General features: G+C 39.6%; 1 protein-coding gene and 3 long non-coding RNA genes across 4 annotated transcripts; 1 reads left to right on the top strand and 3 right to left on the bottom strand.

Annotated features, from left to right (window-relative positions):
* Nucleotides 1–210: 210 nt before the first annotated feature.
* LOC139783432 (uncharacterized) lies at nt 211–3,399 on the bottom strand. The gene is made up of 3 exons (XR_011721265.1): nt 3,269–3,399; nt 2,943–3,105; nt 211–2,831 (listed from the first exon to the last, which is right to left on the bottom strand). It is a non-coding gene; the product is annotated as an uncharacterized lncRNA (long non-coding RNA).
* Nucleotides 3,400–7,283: 3,884 nt separating this feature from the next.
* On the bottom strand, nt 7,284–7,930 carry LOC139783434 (uncharacterized). Its single transcript, XR_011721266.1, has 3 exons — nt 7,820–7,930; nt 7,690–7,746; nt 7,284–7,485 (listed from the first exon to the last, which is right to left on the bottom strand). It is a non-coding gene; the product is annotated as an uncharacterized lncRNA (long non-coding RNA).
* Nucleotides 7,931–8,780: 850 nt separating this feature from the next.
* LOC139783438 (uncharacterized) lies at nt 8,781–14,021 on the top strand. The gene has a single exon (XM_071722588.1). The coding sequence runs from the start codon at nt 8,781–8,783 to the stop codon at nt 14,019–14,021; it is 5,241 nt and encodes a 1,746-aa protein (XP_071578689.1).
* A 1,916-nt stretch (nt 14,022–15,937) lies between these two features.
* On the bottom strand, nt 15,938–17,918 carry LOC139783431 (uncharacterized). The gene is made up of 3 exons (XR_011721264.1): nt 17,634–17,918; nt 16,717–16,977; nt 15,938–16,293 (listed from the first exon to the last, which is right to left on the bottom strand). It is a non-coding gene; the product is annotated as an uncharacterized lncRNA (long non-coding RNA).
* Nucleotides 17,919–18,691: the final 773 nt, after the last annotated feature.

Genomic DNA, 18,691 nt, shown 5'->3' with positions numbered 1-18,691 from the left:
TCAAGAAGATGTTTAAAACTGATATGTCATATTTTTGTTTTATTTGATCGTTGTGAAGGATTTATACATAATAAAACAGTATTTAGTTTTTCTTATAGAACTCATTTTAATAATTAAAGTCTAATACAAAAGGATCAAACAAAATATTATTTTAGTAAATAATTACATTGTTTTAACAAAACAATATTTAGATATTTTAATCTAGACTATTCATACAAAACAAATAAACTATACAAAATCAAATATATACTATATGAAATCAAATATAAATGTAAAAAATACATTTTACATAAAATGAACATTATTTTTAGTACAGAGATAAAAGGACATACGAGATACTAAAAAAATTAAATGTTTTAAAAAAAATTTGACCTGTATTATTAATTAAAATGCATTCTTTCAAAATAATTTTATTGTCGCTATGTAAAGTTTTGTGAATGCCGAAACTTAGCAAATGTCGCTGTCAATGAGTTCAAATGAGTCAAGAAAGAATTTGTTTATTCAACTTGATGTATTAAAGGAAAAGAAACCCAAAAATTATTTTCATCAGGAAGAACTATACATTTTGCTGTGACATTCTCAAATTGAACCATTACAAATTCATTTGACAAATCTTTTATACGAAATATATCCATAATCTCTGAATTAAAAGGATATACATAATATGAATAATAAAACAAAAATTGTTTTCCATAGAAAAATAGGATGTTATCATGGCATCTAAGTAAAATGTTATGAATTTGTATTACTTTTTTTTCTTTTGTGTAACAATAACAATCTGCATTACGATACTGCCACACGCAGAAGGTTAAATTTTTATGTTTTATTTTCTGAAACATTTTAAATTTAAAAATGTTATTATCAGGAAGAGGTCCTGATCTATACTCTGATAAAAGCAAAGGAATATTATGAATTTCATGGTGCAAAATGTTTTGATTGGAACCATCAATTTCTTTTAAACGTCTAAAAATCTGTTGTAATGGTTTATGGGGAGATCTAACTAATTTTTTAAGAATATTCAAGTAGTTTTCAAAAGGGAACGCTGAATAGTTATCTAATGGTCCAAATTCTTCAACATCATTACTTAAATGACACAATACATGAACATTGTAAATGAGAAATTGAGAGCCATAAATATTTTCTGAGTGTTTTATAAACATAACTAAAAGCTCATTAGCTAATTGAGTGCCTAACTTATCAATGTATATCTCAGAACACAATAAAAAAATGCTACAATGAAATAAAAGGAAATTTTCGTATAACGCAATAGGCAGAATGTCTTTCAATGCTAAAGGACCTAAATAAATGAGAAACGTTCTAAGTTCTGTAGCTTTCCAACGTGCCAGCTCAGTTAAACTACGAGATTTTCTATTAAACTCAACAGGAATGAATTTTCTATAATAAATTAATCTTTCAGATATAAGATTTATTAATCGACCAGGCAAGCGTGTCTTTAAATTACCACTCATCCAAGTATTTAAAAGTTTTCTCATAACACCTAAAAATACGGCATGCATAGGATCAATTGGACATTTTTTCACTAAACCAATTGGAAGTTTTGAAAGAGGAGAAACACCTGTATGATGATCTTCGTCAACAAATGACTCAAAATCTAAATCTGTTCTTTTTGGAGCTGACACACTTTTATAGATAATTCTATTTTGAACATACTCTCCAGTTTCTGTACATTTATCACAAGCTGAATAACCGTTATGTGACTTTGTACATTTTATGTAAGCTCTAGCTGGAGCATCACAAATAAAGCTATGAACTTTCACAGTATATAACTTATTTTCAAATAAAAATCCTTCGTGTAACAATAGAAATAATTCATTTACAAAGTCTTCTAAAAAAATATCGAGTGGCGAAGGTTTAGAATCACCACAGTACATAGCAATGACAAAAGGATTTTCTTTAGGACAATTCTTTATCAAACCTAAAATAGGCCATAATTGAGTATTTGAACTTTTAAACAGGGGAAGTCCATCTATATTAAAACTAACGTCTATTTCATTGTTATGTAACTGTGATGATGTACATCGAGAAACAAATTGTTTCAATGGCTGTAATAAACCCATGTAACATAATTCTCCTTTTCCTAACTGCCGAATTGGCATAGATAAATTTGTTTGTAATAGAGTACGACTATCTAATGGTAAATTTGAATGAAAAGGCTTTAGAATTTTTAAAAGATCATTAAGTGCAGTTTGAGGAATTTTACGTTGCACACTCCAATCCCTCAATTGAAACAACAAATTTTCCTCGACACTATCTTGACATAAATAGGAAGGTGTGCCTTCAATTAAAGACTCGTAATCTAAATTGTCTGCTCTACTGTCTTCACTAAATTCTTGATCTTGACTCACATCAGACTCACATTCAATAATATTACTTGGATCATTTGCAAAGTTGTGATCAAAATTAAAAGCAGAAATATTTTGAATTATTGCGTTTTCGATTCCTATATTATTTTCATTTAAATCATTAATTATATCAGCATTACCAATACTACATTTCTTTTTATGAGAAACCTGTTCTTGCTGTTCTATCTCTTTCCATGTATCTCGTATATCTGTAGCAATTCGTCTATATAACTGGCGGGTACTTACAATAGCTTTCTTTTTGTATTCAATTTTTTTAACTTTAGGCATTTTTATAATTAACTCTTTTATCAGAATACAAATTATTTTATTCACTATTCAGTCTTGCGTCATCCTGTTTGTTTCTTTTTCTTTGATTTTTTAATCTATCAGGAGCGTGCTTCAGCCATATCTTCATATTATCTTCTATCACCTGGTTGGTCACTCCAGGTGTACTACGTTTGATGCATTCTATAAAGAAATTAACAAATCATGCATATCATTAGAAAGCATTTCAAAGAAAAATGTAACATTGACATGATATATAAAAAAAAGCATCATATATGAATTAAAAATACTCACCTACAATTACAGTTCTCAAACATAAATCTGAAAAAGGTCGTTTATTTAATCGTTTTCCATAGAAACTGAATTCTGCTGCTAATGTATCCGTAAAAAGGTATTTCAAAATCCTCGATATTTTTGAAGAGATGTCTCGTCCACCAATTGTAGATAAAGATGCATTCTGAAAAGATAATAAAATATAGATTACACAACAAGTACTTTTTAACTTTGTAAAAAATAAATAATATAAAAACTATACATATACATATACACATATATACATGTATACATATACATACATACACATTCTTAAATTATAATAAAATAAAAACTATACCACATACCAGAATGTCTATTTGTGTCTTCTCTTTAAGTATTTCTTCCACGTTATCAACATCATGTAAACTTTTCATGGGAAACTGAAAAGCAAAATCTTTTTGTACGGTCAATATTTCCTCTTTATTTTTTAGAAGGGCTAACAGCTGTGTATTCTGCTCTTTAATTTGAATTAGAAATCTAATAACTCTTTCTTGATAACCTGAAAAAAATTGTTTCAGAAATAATTCACAACTAATATTGTATTGTGTAAAAAACTTTAGAAAAATTTTTCCGAAAGGAAAACCTTAAACAATTCAAACAGAAAATGTTGTACCTGTTGATTCTGTTGAATTATTTGTAGGTGTTGCCGTATCTATTATCAGTACAAAATTACCTTTTTCAAAAAAGGTAAAAAAAAGTGCCAAGTACACGCAATGTATTTTGTAAATTCAAAATTTAACCTAAGTGGTAGCTTTATATCTTTTTCACAAAATTATATTATCTAACTTAACTCAAGTGACATGTATTTCAAAAAAAAAGATGTAAAATCTTTAATTTCTTCTTCACAAAATTATATTACCTAACTTAACTCAAGTGACATGTATCTAACCTAAGTGGTAGCTTTATATCTTTTTCACAAAATTATATTACCTAACTTAACTCAAGCGACATGTATTAAAAAAAAAAGATGTAAAATCTTTATTTTCTTCTTCACAAAATTATATTACCTAACTTAACTCAAGTGACATGTATTTCAAAAAAAGATGTGAAATCTTTAAATTAAATTGCGCCAATTGTAAAGAGAATATGTATATTGCTTTGAAAGATAATTGTTATGCAACTACTTTAAAGAAATAAAACCCAAATGGTATCTTCGTATTCCTATTCAAGGGTCTTCCTATTCTAAACCCAAGTGATAATAGCTTCTTAATTCTCTTTAACAAATTTTTAATATTACAAAGAATCATTTTAATTACAAAGAATTAAAGAAGTAACAGTACAAAATAAAAATATTTAATTAAAACAAAATAAATAAATTTTTCTTGTAAAAAAACTTGGCGCTGCTTTTTTACTCCTGTCGCATTCTTCCCTAAATTATGTTTATTGTTTTTTATTCAATCAAAAATTAGTACTAATGTTTAAATTTTAATGTTTAAATTTCAAAGTCTAACAGCGCCAAGTTTTTTTACAAGAAAAATTTATTTATTTTGTTTTAATTAAATATTTTTATTTTGTACTGTTACTTCTTTAATTCTTTGTAATTAAAATGATTCTTTGTAATATTAAAAATTTGTTAAAGAGAATTAAGAAGCTATTATCACTTGGGTTTAGAATAGGAAGACCCTTGAATAGGAATACGAAGATACCATTTGGGTTTTATTTCTTTAAAGTAGTTGCATAACAATTATCTTTCAAAGCAATATACATATTCTCTTTACAATTGGCGCAATTTAATTTAAAGATTTCACATCTTTTTTTGAAATACATGTCACTTGAGTTAAGTTAGGTAATATAATTTTGTGAAGAAGAAAATAAAGATTTTACATCTTTTTTTTTTAATACATGTCGCTTGAGTTAAGTTAGGTAATATAATTTTGTGAAAAAGATATAAAGCTACCACTTAGGTTAGATACATGTCACTTGAGTTAAGTTAGGTAATATAATTTTGTGAAGAAGAAATTAAAGATTTTACATCTTTTTTTTTTAAATACATGTCACTTGAGTTAAGTTAGATAATATAATTTTGTGAAAAAGATATAAAGCTACCACTTAGGTTAAATTTTGAATTTACAAAATACATTGCGTGTACTTGGCACTTTTTTTTACCTTTTTTGAAAAAGGTAATTTTGTACTGATATCACCTATTTTGTAGTGTTAAGCAAGGATCTGCAAAACATTTTTATTTTTTATTTTTTAATTATTCACAAAATTAGCAATACCAACAAATACATAAAAATTAATAATATTTAAGTAAAAGTAAATTATACATTTCTCACAAAAATTGAAGGAACACTAAATTTATCTTTAAAAATGAATAAAATTTAAATTTCAAGCTTAAAACCTCTACTTCCGAAAGGTTACTATTATTCGTCCAATTTTTATTATGTCTAGACATAATTTTAATTCAGCGAATTTTTATTATGTCATGACATAATTTTAATTCTGCCGCTAGGGAATTTTTAAGTCGATTCTTATAAATCAAGCTTGAATTTGATGTCTAAGTGTCCCAGGTTGCCGATAACGAGGTCCACATAGTGCGCTCCATAGTTTTCGGTGTCCAGGTGTATTAATACCTTGAATTCGATGTCCACGTGTTCCAGGTTGCCGATGACGGGTTCCAGATAGTGCGCTCCATAGTTTTCGGTGTCCAGGTGTAATAATACGTTGAATTCGATGTCTAGGTGTCTCACGTTGCCGATGACGAGGTCCACATAGTGCGCTCCGTAGTTTTCGGTGTCTACGTGTATTAATACCTCGAATTCGATATCTACGTGTCCTACATTCAGATTTAAAGTTATTAATACACCTAGACACCAAAAACTACAAAGCACACTATGTAAACCTCGTCATCGGCAACCTGGGACACGTAGACATCGAATTCGAGGTATTATTACACCTAGACACCGAAAACTACGGAGCGCGCTATCTGGACCTCGTCATCAGCAACCTGGGACACCTAGACATCAATTTCAAGGTATTAATACACGTAGACACCGAAAACTACGGAGCGCACTATGTGGACCTCGTCATCGGCAACCTGGGACACCTAGACATCGAATTCAACGTATTAATACACGTAGACACCGAAAACTACGGAGCTCACTATCTAGACATCGTCATCGGCAACCTGGGACACCTAGACATCGCATTCAACGTATTATTACACCTGGACACCGAAAACTACGAAGCGCACTATGTGGACCTCGTCAGCGGCAACCTGGGACACCTAGACATCGAATTCAACGTACGATTACACCTGGACACCGAAAACTATGAAGCGCACTATCTGGATCCCGTCATCGGCAACCTGGGACACGTGGATATCGAATTCAAGGTATTAATACACGTAGACACCGAAAACTACGGAGCGCACTATGTGGACCTCGTCATCGGCAACCTGGGACACCTAGACATCGAATTCAACGTACGATTACACCTGGACACCGAAAACAATGAAGCGCACTATCTGGATCCTGTCATCGGCAACCTGGGACACGTGGACATCAAATTCAAAGTATTAATACACGTAGACACCGAAAACTACGGAGCGCACTATGTGGACCTCGTCATCGGCAACCTGGGACACGTAGACATCGAATTCAACGTATTATTACACCTGGACACCGAAAACTATGAAGCGCACTATCTGGACCTCGTCATCGGCAACCTGGGATACCTAGACGTCGAATTCAAGCTTGATTCATAAGAATCGACTTAAAAATTCCCTAGCGGCACTTTCTGCCAAGCGTAGAGAACCTTCTTTTCCGGCAGCGGTGGTAATACGATGTAAGGATACGAAATCTCTCCAGATAAACATGAAGCAATTGACTCAATATGTATTATATACCTAATACCTAATTTACCTAAATAGAAATCTTCCTCCTGACCGATAAGTCTATCGACCTTATTTAATTTGCCTACTAGATCGATCGAAATACGCGCGCGATATCGAAACTGGCGATACCTGCGCCGCCAGCGTCGAAAAAGTGAAAGTGACATTTTCTGATATATATATGTTATATTGATTGAGAGACGACGACGTATCTCCGTATCTTAAAAATAAATTTTCACATTTGGACTTTGCGTCGCAATATCTCCGCTCGTAGGGCACGTAGCGGAAAATATTATAGGAGATACCCCCCCAAAGTCGACCCCAAGCTATCGATCAAGCCTACTTAGAACTTGATCCGTTCACTCGTTATCGAGATCTCAACATCTTGGGTACTCGCAACCCGTCGCGTCGCGTAAAAGAGTCACGGTCGGTCTCGCTCCGCGTGTACTTGGCACGAGACACTACCGTGTCTCTTGATTTCTGTTGGACTATCTGTAGGTGTAGAGTGTGATGGTATAGGTGTAGAGTGTGATGTAGGTGTAGAGTGTGATGTACTAGCTTTGTGTGTATGAAATCTAGTAGTTTCGTCTCTATAGTTTACAGTATTTCTCGATGTAACTGTATTATATCTATTAAGTCTTGGAGTATAATTTTGTTCTACGTCTTCAGAAGAATCTGCATTGGACAAACCTGGTTCAGAAGAAAATTTTATAAAATTTATGAACTAAATGTTTATAAAATAATATGTATAAAAATATTGGTATTTTCAGTGAAAACAATTTCAAAATGATGTCAAAGTGGCATTAAATTGGTGGAAAGTATGATAATGTTTATGTACCATAAATTGTCAAAACAAAGTTTTAAAAATCAAAATTGAATGATAAAACATTTCACCTTTTAGTCTCTGTCAATAAGTGTCTGATGTCTCAGGAAATTCCGGATCCCAAAAACCTTTTAAAAAAATTATATTTACTATATACTATAATACATACAAAAGTGGAAATAAAATATATACCAAATGTACCTTTTGGTGTATTTGGTCGCTCATATTTGCGTCGATGTCGGGAGATTTGATTCTTCCGTTTTTGTAATTGTTCTTTTGACAAAGATAAATTCTCATAATACTAAAAATCAAATTGTTGGGGATTCCAACGACTTAGCGTTAAATTTGTATTTTCCGGTACATGTATTTATATAAGTTCCTTGGGAAACGATTCTTGTTCATCACGCGAAGTAAACGTGGTTGTCACAATAATATACATTAGTTGAGAAACGCCGAGAGGCCCGGAACCAATGATACGCGCCCGTATTCGACAATCGCCAATTAGAGCGTTGTACAGCGTTAATCCCCGCCAGAAAACCGTCTCCGAAAAGACACCGACGAAACAGTCGTCCGGACACCTCGCAACTGTACACAGAAACGATTACAAGCGAGTCGAGCGAAGTCAAGTCCGAGTTTCAACGGTTCGATCTCTGTGCGCTAAGCCGTTCCGTTCTCTCGCGCTGGAAGCGCATCTCTACGCGAACGCGTCTTCGGTGTCTCCCGCCGTGCGTACAATTCCCATCGAACCGAGAAAATCAGCGCAATTCGCAACCGAAGCGTTGAATAGAGACGATTTCGCGCTATCCGTGGGCAGGATAACTGGTGCCTCAGCACCAAGTGTCTCGGCCTTTCTCAACTCAATTCCGGACAGTTAATAATAAAGGAAAGTTTGTGAAATTAACACCGCTGTACATTCATTTCGCGGGATATAACGGATCGACAATTTTGTCCGTTGCTGGTTTCGTCAGTCGTGCTCGTCAGCAATATCGGTCGCCGAGTGGTGACCTCCATGAGAAAAACAAAGCGGAGCCGCACGTGATATCTCGCGTCTTCTCTGGACGGATCCGGTAGTTCGTTCGGCAGCAATTCAGTGCGCGCCCGAACATAAAATTGGTCCTTCGAGCCGGATCGAGATATTTAGTGCAGTCCTTCAGCCGTTAACATGACGGCAGCGCCGGAAGTCGCTGCAACCATAAATGACCTCCTGGCTCAACAGCAGGCGTTGATGCATTCAATCACTCGAGCGCTTGATAATTTCAAAAAGCTCGGGAAGAATAACTACACCGTCGCAAAGGTCCGCGCGCGAATAGCCAGCTCCAAAGAAGTCTGGACGCAATGCTTTCGCGTGCACTCGGCCCTTCTGCAAGTTGTTCCGGAGGCGAAAAGGAGCACGCTCGATTACTTTCGAAACGAGCTGTTCGATCAAGCCGAGGATATCCATTCGACGACCTTAGACTACATGGCCGAGTGTCTGGAGGTTCTCGCGCCGACGCCGCCGCAAATGGGAGCGAACCAGGTTCCGGGCGCCGCGTGCAGTCATGGGTCATCCGCCTCATCGTTCTCGCTGTCACACCTGCCGCCCATCAACATTCCACCGTTCTCAGGGAAGTACGAAGAGTGGGAGACGTTCCGCGATCGCTTTACGTCCCTCATTACAAAAAATCCCGAACTTTCTGCGTTTGCGCGAATGCATTTTCTGTCGTCAAGCCTCACCGGGCGGGCGCTTGAGTCCATTCGAAGTATCCCGATAACCGCGGATAATTTTAAACTTGCGTGGAAAGCCCTTGAGTCTCGGTACGAAAATAAACGCCGATTAGTCGAGATGCATGTGTCCGCGCTATATAATTTGCCGAGCGTCTCCCGAGAGTCGGCAAGCGAACTCAGTGAGCTCCGGGACAAAGCAAATCGTGCAATCGCGTCGCTGAAGAATCTAGATCGATCCGAAACCGACATTCTCAGCGACCTGCTCGTGTATAGCGTCACGCAAAAGATAGATCCCGCCACTCGGAAAGCGTGGAAACTAAAGGGTGGGGATGACGCGCGGATCCCAACATATGACGAGCTCGATCGATTCCTCGATTCTCGTGCTCGCGCGCTCGAAGAGTTAAACCCCGCGAATGTTACCAAACAAGCTCGCTCGTCGAAGGTGACAAGCGCTACCGCATCGGGATCCTCTCCGATTTCGTGTCCGCTTTGTAAAGCGTCTCACTTCATGAATAAATGTCAACTCTTTGCAAAGAAGAGTCCGAGTCAACGATTAGAGGCGGTCAAAAAAGCTAATCGCTGTATAAATTGCTTAAGCGCCAAACACGCCGTGCAATTATGTCAAAGCAAATACTCGTGCCGCACATGTCAAAAAAGGCACCATTCAATGCTACACGTCGACTCGGATCCTTCTACCGTGGACAATACTTCCGCCGCGACCGCGTCGATCACCGATGCCGCGCCAATCACGACATTGTTCTCGAGCGCTAAAGTGTCGTCGATGCCTCCCGTGTTGCTCGCGACGGCAAGAGTGAGAGTCAGTTTCCCATCCGAACCGCCGACCGGTCGTGCTCGCGTCGTTCGAGCGCTGTTAGATCAAGGATCGGAGATGACATTCATTACCGAAAGACTAAGGCAAGGCTTAAAATTGCGTCGCGTTAGAATGCCCGTCTCGATCTCCGCAATCGGAGGCGTCGACGCCGGAACATGTCGATACGCAGCCGAAATTCAGATTTCTCCGCTCGGCCAATCATCTCTCGCGTTCAAGACCACTGCGTCCGTAATGAAAAGTTTAACGAAGTATACGCCGTCGCCCGTAACGTCGCCCGTCCAATGGAGCCACGTAGCCGATCTCGCGCTCGCGGATCCGGATCCTGCGAACTCGGACCCCATTGACGTAATTATAGGTGCCGATCTGTACGGCGACTTGCTGCTCGACGGCATTCGAAAAGGCTCCCGCGGCGAGCCCCTCGCTCAGAATACCGTTCTCGGTTGGGTGCTGTCCGGGCCCGCGGCTGACCCACAAGCGCGTCCTCGAGCAGTCACAGCTCAGCACTGTTCAATTTCCCCGTCTCTCGACGAGGCCCTCCGACGCTTCTGGGAAATCGAAGAGATTCCTCGCGCCGTGCCACTGAGTCCGGAGGAGCAACAGTGCGAAGACCACTTCCTCGCCACTCATTGGCGCCGCTCCGACGGACGATACGTGATTCGCTTTCCTTTCAAAACCGGCCCCCCAATCGAGATCGGTAATTCTTATAACTCAGCCGAGCGACAGCTGAGAGGTCTTGAACGCAGGTTAAACGCCGATGAACGATTGGCGACGGAATATCGCGCCTTTATCGAGGAGTATGAGCGACTTGGGCATATGAAGCGTGTGCCGCTTGACGCTAGCGCGTCGTCTCAGTGCGTGTACATTCCGCATCACCCCGTCATTCGCGAGAGCAGTACCACCACTCGGTTACGAGTCGTCTTTAATGCATCGAATCCGACGAGCAACGGCACGTCACTGAATGACCACTTGCTAACCGGGCAAAAACTACAGACCGATTTAGCCGCAGTTCTGCTCCGATGGCGGCTACCGCGATACGTCTACTCCGCAGATATTACAAAAATGTATCGTCAGATCGAAATTGACCCCCGTGACGTCAATTATCAGCGAATATTATGGTTAGATCGCGAGACTCGAGCCATCATTGCATTTCTGCTATTAGTCCTAACGTACGGAACGGTTAACGCTCCTCACGATGCCCTCCGCGTTCTGGAGCAACTAGTTCGCGACGAGGGAGGCTCATTTCCGTTGGCGGTTCCGGTGATTCGAAAGGGTCGGTATATAGACGACTTTCTCTTCGGAGCGGACGACATCCCGCTGCTTCGTCAGACGCGCGATCAAGTGTGCGCGTTACTAAGTCGGGGGCGGTTCGAACTACGTAAATGGGCGAGTAACTCTCCGCAACTTCTGACCGACATCGACGTTGAAAATCACGGATTGGCGTGTTCGAAAACGTTGCAGGCCGATGAGCAACTGAAAGTGCTCGGAATAAGCTGGAAGCCCGCGCTCGATGCTTTCCAGTTCGACGTTTCACTCCCTCCCTCCGTTCCAAAAACCAAGAGATCAATCTTATCCCTGGTAGCGAAAATATTCGATCCGTTAGGCTGGGTCACGCCCGTGACAATAAACGCAAAGATCCTTTTGCAACAGCTCTGGCAGGCGAAAGTAGATTGGGACGAGGCCATCGAAGACAAACTTCTAGTGCAGTGGGAGACGATTCACGCGTCCCTGGCGACGATCAACGGTCTTAACGTGGATCGCTGGGTGCAATATGGGGCCGACACCGCGAACTGCGAGATTCACGGCTTTTGCGACGCCTCCTCCACCGCATACGCTGCGGCCGTTTATATTCTCGTCACCTCCGTGACAGGCGAGACGACGTCCAGATTGCTCGTCGCCAAGTCAAAGGTCGCTCCGATCAAATCCTTAAGTATTCCTCGACTGGAATTACTTGCGGCCGTTCTACTGGCGAGGCTGGCAGAATTCGTGCGGTCGGCGCTACAATTAACTGCCATACCTCTCTTTTGTTGGACGGACGCTCTCGTCGTTCTAGCGTGGTTGGCTCAACACCCCTCGAGGTGGAAAACTTTCGTTTCCAATCGCGTCTCGGAGATCCAATCTCGCATTCCTTCCGCCACCTGGAAACACGTGCCAACCGAGGACAATCCGGCCGACTGCGCTTCTCGCGGCATTCTCGGATGCCATCTCGCGGCCCACCATTTGTGGTGGCATGGGCCTTTGTGGTTAAGACTTCCTAAAACTGAGTGGCCAGCTCCACACGAGCTGTCGTCTCACGATACGACACTCGAGCAAAATCCGCGCATCAGTACGCACCTAGCTAAGCCGATCGAGCGGTGGGAATTAATGGCGCGTTACTCGTCGTGGCCAAAATTAATTCGGGTCACCGCCTATATTCTTCGATTCATATCTCGAACTCGCCGTATCGACGCTAACGTCAGCGAGGCGAGTCCGTTTGCTCTTTCGGCGGAGGAGTGCCGATCGGCACGAAACTTTTGGCTCAGACAAATCCAGGAAGAAGAATTTCCCGTGGAACGAGATGCGCTCTTGAGCCGAAAGACAATTTCATCGAAAAGTGCGCTCATATCACTCAATCCTTTCATCGGAGAGGATAAATTAATTCGCGTAGGCGGGCGGTTGGCCCACGCTCCGCTACCACTCCCTGCGAAACACCCGATCATCCTCTCCTCTCACCCCCTAGTCTCCTTACTAGTCCAGCACGCGCATATAAGATCACTTCACGCCGGCACGCAGCTCACCCTCGCTACGTTACGCCGGGATTTTTGGATCATGCGCGCGCGAACTATCGTAAAGGCCGTAATCCATCGATGTGTAACATGCGCCCGCGAAAAGGCGGCAACCCCCACTCCGATCATGGGACAGCTGCCTCACGCGAGAGTCTCCCCTCCCGCGCGCGCGTTTCAGCATTGCGGTCTGGATTATGCGGGTCCGATGCGCGTACGCCCGATGTCCGGGCGTGGGATTTCAGCTCATAAAGCGTATATCGCAGTCTTCATATGCATGGCCACGCGCGCCGTGCACCTCGAGATAGTGGACGGCTATTCGACTCCCGCATTTTTGGGGGCATATTCGCGTTTCTGCGCCCGACGAGGCCTCCCCGCGTCTATGTACTCCGACAACGGAACAACGTTCGTCGGCGCGGACCGCGAACTTCAAGCCGCGTTTCGCGCGGCCCTGCGCGATCCGAACTTCTTAAATCGAACCGCCTCCGATCAAGTTTCGTGGCACTTTATTCCTCCGGCAGCCCCGCATTTCGGCGGGTTATGGGAAGCTGGAGTTCGAAGCGTGAAGCACCACCTTCGAAGAGTGGTAGGAACGCATACTCTTACGTTCGAGGAGTTCGCGACACTCCTGTGCAACATAGAAGCCTGTCTGAACTCCAGGCCGCTAGCTCCGCTCACCGACTCCGCTGACGAATATGAGGCGCTCACTCCAGGCCATTTCTTGATCGGCGCCGCGCTAACCGCGAGTCCCGAAGCATCCGTGCTTCGTCTAAACGAAAATCGGCTCTCGCGTTGGCAAGTGGTCCGTCAGAAGACGGAACGGTTTTGGAAGCTGTGGCAGGCCGACTACGTCAATACGCTACAGCAACGAGCCAAGTGGCGAAAACCCGGGAAGGAGCGACTTCGAATAGGGCAGCTCGTACTCCTTCAAAACCCGTTACTTCCTCCGTGCAAGTGGGAGTTAGGCCGCATAATCCAATGTCACGCGGGCTCCGATAACGTCGTACGCGTCGTGACAGTAAAGACCGCGACGTCCGAATATAAGCGGCCCGTTGTAAAAATCTGCCTGTTACCGATCGACATCGATAACGCCGAAACGCCGGCGTAAATCTGTAAATTTTTCCGATATATATCCGGATTGCCCGAACTTAGCGACCGCCTCAAGCAACGCGCGCCAGCTCAGCCATTCGGTTCGAAACGATGGTTTCGAGGCGGGCGGTATGTTGGGGATTCCAACGACTTAGCGTTAAATTTGTATTTTCCGGTACATGTATTTATATAAGTTCCTTGGGAAACGATTCTTGTTCATCACGCGAAGTAAACGTGGTTGTCACAATAATATACATTAGTTGAGAAACGCCGAGAGGCCCGGAACCAATGATACGCGCCCGTATTCGACAATCGCCAATTAGAGCGTTGTACAGCGTTAATCCCCGCCAGAAAACCGTCTCCGAAAAGACACCGACGAAACAGTCGTCCGGACACCTCGCAACTGTACACAGAAACGATTACAAGCGAGTCGAGCGAAGTCAAGTCCGAGTTTCAACGGTTCGATCTCTGTGCGCTAAGCCGTTCCGTTCTCTCGCGCTGGAAGCGCATCTCTACGCGAACGCGTCTTCGGTGTCTCCCGCCGTGCGTACAATTCCCATCGAACCGAGAAAATCAGCGCAATTCGCAACCAAAGCGTTGAATAGAGACGATTTCGCGCTATCCGTGGGCAGGATAACTGGTGCCTCAGCACCAAGTGTCTCGGCCTTTCTCAACTCAATTCCGGACAGTTAATAATAAAGGAAAGTTTGTGAAATTAACACCGCTGTACATTCATTTCGCGGGATATAACGGATCGACAATTTTGTCCGTTGCTGGTTTCGTCAGTCGTGCTCGTCAGCAATATCGGTCGCCGAGTGGTGACCTCCATGAGAAAAACAAAGCGGAGCCGCACGTGATATCTCGCGTCTTCTCTGGACGGATCCGGTAGTTCGTTCGGCAGCAATTCAGTGCGCGCCCGAACACAAATATTATGAATTACTTTTTTATAAAAAAAATATTTATATATATTTGTTTACTTATATTAATTTTTTTATTTATATTTATATTTATTTATATCTCATATAACTATACTGTTAATATTATTGGATTACTTCTTTGCATTCCCAGCAATCCCAGCCGTTTAACTTTGCTCTGTCAGCTTTACATCGCATGTTAAGCTGCTCTGAAGTGTCGTACACTAGTGTTGTAGCATTACTTTTAGTAACAGTTGCACTTGCAGTAGCATTTGCTATCTGTTCTACACTACGCAATATATTTTCAAGTCGAGGATATTTCCGTTTCTTCAGATTAGAAAATATCGAAGGACTTTCTGGCCGATTATTTTCGTCGGTATTATTTTTATGCAAAGATTTATTTGCATATAAACCAGTATCGAAATTAAAATTATCTATTGTATCTAATTCCAATAAGGGGATACTATTGCTTTCTTTCACATTGGCATTATTCAAGTGTTGTGACATCACTTCAGCCTTTTTCGTACAAAGTGTCATATAAAAACTGGCTATAAAATCACATATACATATATAATAATTAATTAAAGTATGTTAAAATATTACGTTGGCCAATAAGTCCGTGCGGTTATTTATTATAAATAACATTTATAAGTAAAAAACCGCACGCCCGGCACGGACTTATTGGCCAACCTAATATGTAGGAATTAAAATATGTTTACATGAATTTAAATATGGTTACACATAAATAATACCGAATATTGACATCATTTTGACTATACTCCGTCCAACGAGAGATCATGTTTGGATCGGACGAAAACTCGTCCGTTTCACGCAGGTCTCCGACCACAGAACATCTATTTACGTATACGGTACTCCATGCTCTAGAGACTTTACCTTTACTTTGCTCTCCTATGCACAGAACCAACTATGATTTCTCGTTGGACGGAGTATAAGTTGTTTTCACTAAATATTCAATTTATTTTTAAACAAAAAAAATGTATTTAAAATAATATAGGTAAGTACAAACAATTGTAAAAGATTTCTCAACTACTAAGAATTTTCTCTTTAAAATAATGAAGAAATGAAACGTTAATATTACTATAATAACGCAATTATACTGTTGCTAAAATTATAACTCACTTTGTCTGCAAATTGTACTCTTTTCTCGAGTTTCTTGAATTGTACTTAAAGTTTTCTTTTTTAATTTTGGAGGCCGAACATGGACATCATCACTTACTTCCTCCTCATCACTTCTGACAAACCGCTGAGGCGTTATTATTTTCCTTTTACCCGGAAGGCTCTCGACTTCCTTATCTGTTTGTAAATCAGATGTGTCTTCTGACAATTTGCATTTTCGTCGGGCAGTTTGTAAATCATCTAAAATAATTCCGTTAATCAAATATCTATAGTATTTTAAACTAAATATATAACAAACAGAATAATAAATTTCTTTTGCCAGTATATAGAATAACAATTAAAGTAATTTAAATCAATAAGTATCTATAGTATAATATAATATTAAAAGGAAAATTAATTTATAATAATCTTTTAGTTATAAGTCGATAAGTAAAATTGTTTTGCATACTGTTTATTATTTACTGTTTATTACTTCTATATTTTTATTGCTAACATAAAATTGATATTAACTTAAATAGAAAATATGGATGAGAAAATATTTTTATAATATTAAGTATTTTTCAGCTTATCTAATTTGTAGGACTGAAAATTATATATTATGTTAAAATGTAGTATTTATTATTTTGTTTTAACTAATTTAAAACTGTATTTTTTAATGCTCACCAGTTTCATATAAACACCTTCGTATTGGATAAAGTTTCCACTTTTCAGTATGTGGATTTACTGTATTTTGTAGAAATTTATCAAATGTTTTTTGATCTTTTGTAGGTGGCCAAAAAACTTCTTTTTTTCGAGGAGTTAACCAAGTCTTTCTTACAACTGCAACACTATCTCCATCATCAAATTCAATTAATACGTAAGACATGATATGATGGTATTAAACTGTTCGATCGTATTAATTAGTATAATAAGTATTATGTTATCCTATAAGAGAATAATCTTTTTAGTAAAAGACTTAAAAAAAATGCATGCAGATATAAGTTCATTCGTTGTTATATTTTCTAGTCTAATATAATCTAATTTTTCTGATTTTTGTTTTAAGATAAAAGGCCGTAGCCGGATAACAAGGGTCAATGTGCCCCCACACGGATCATGCTTATTTTTTTTGTTTTTGATTGCTATCAGTGACTAAAAAAAATCAAGAACATTAATTTATTTTTTAAATCAATGTTTCTGTCATCAGAAACTTTTCCCGAATTTTCCACAAATGATATCTACAACATATTAAAATTTCTTCAAAATCGGTTAAGCCGATTAAAAGATATAAAATATTTTCGAAATTTTTATTTTTTACAGCTAAACGGTTCAATATTAAGGGCTAATATTTGAGTAATTGTAAGTGACACCGATAGCAATCAAAAAAAAAAATGAGCATGATCCGTGTAAGCAGGGCACATTGACCCTTTTTATCCGGCTACGGCCTTTACAATTTTGTTTGACAATAAAATAAAAAAATGTAGGTTAAGACACAATAAAATTAGTTTAAAAATTAAGACACGAGAAAAATAGTTTCACACACAAAATTCGTTTCAATAATATACATATAAACTTTACAATAAAAAATTATTTAAATTACTTACTTATAAATTATATTACTGCCGGGTAAAAACTGTAATGCATGTGTAAGGCAGTGTAAGGTTGTTAAATCTTGGTAATGTCAGGTATCCGAGCAGATTGAATTCACGAAAAGCTGAAATGAGGGTGCCAAAAAACTAGATGGAACAGTATCTTCTACGCTGTAATGTAGTTCTGTCCTTGAATGTCCTTAACGCACTGTACAAAGCGCACTTGCACGAACATGTCTCATCGTGTCGAGAAAACTCGATGGGCACACACAGAGAAATGCCACAGAGAACACCATAAACGCGGGATGCAATTGCAATTAACAGTCGAGCTATGCACACTGACGATAACCGCCACGTGCTCTTAATACAATCACGATAACGTTAACTCGTGTAACCGGACGAACTTTCATCACGGTATTACCGCACGGCACGAGTGACTCAAACACGAGGCGACACAAAAGAAATGAGGTTATGAAACGAGAGACATCCGCGTAAACTATAATGAACGAGAGTATTACCGTGAGCACAGTTAATAATAAATCTCTGCCAGCACGAGCCGATCTTCTCGATCGCGGCAACAACAATGAGACAACCGCCGATCACGTGACTGCACACAGCCAACGGAGAGCTTAGACTAGCGAAAAGTAGTGTCGAACGCATAAGCCAATCACAGACGTAGCTAACGCTGGGTTGCGCGCAGTAAGAATGCGGGCGCAATCGGCGTTAAACAAAACGAAATTGAAATGATTATTACACGCAAATAATATGTCGGTCAGGAAAATATAGTTTACACATTGCATATATGTAACCACTAATTACACGCAACTATAATCACTTAATTATATCATAAATTCACCGTTTTAATCATAAAATTGCGAACAAAATATATTGTAGTTAATTTCCTGATTTTTATTTTATTATTACTTTATTATATATAACATTAAAAAGTAAAAATAGTTATGTTGCAAAAAGACGTTATTTGGACGACTTTAAGACGTCTTCAAAATCACGTCTTTAGATGGTCTAAGAAATGACGTCTTATAAACGTCCATTATTAGCCTATGACGTCGTGG

This window comes from Temnothorax nylanderi, unplaced genomic scaffold (genome assembly GCF_030848795.1).
Source record: "Temnothorax nylanderi isolate EJ_2023f unplaced genomic scaffold, tnyl_v1.0 TNYL_tig0501_pilon, whole genome shotgun sequence".
Taxonomy (NCBI): domain Eukaryota; kingdom Metazoa; phylum Arthropoda; class Insecta; order Hymenoptera; family Formicidae; genus Temnothorax; species Temnothorax nylanderi.
The sequence above is the reverse complement of the archived record's forward strand: the minus strand, read 5'-3'. Positions and strand labels throughout refer to the sequence as shown.

Excerpts from the sequence above, each read along its gene's own strand:
- LOC139783438 (XM_071722588.1), top strand. The coding sequence starts at position 8,781 with ATGACGGCAGCGCCGGAAGTCGCTGCAACCATAAATGACCTCCTGGCT.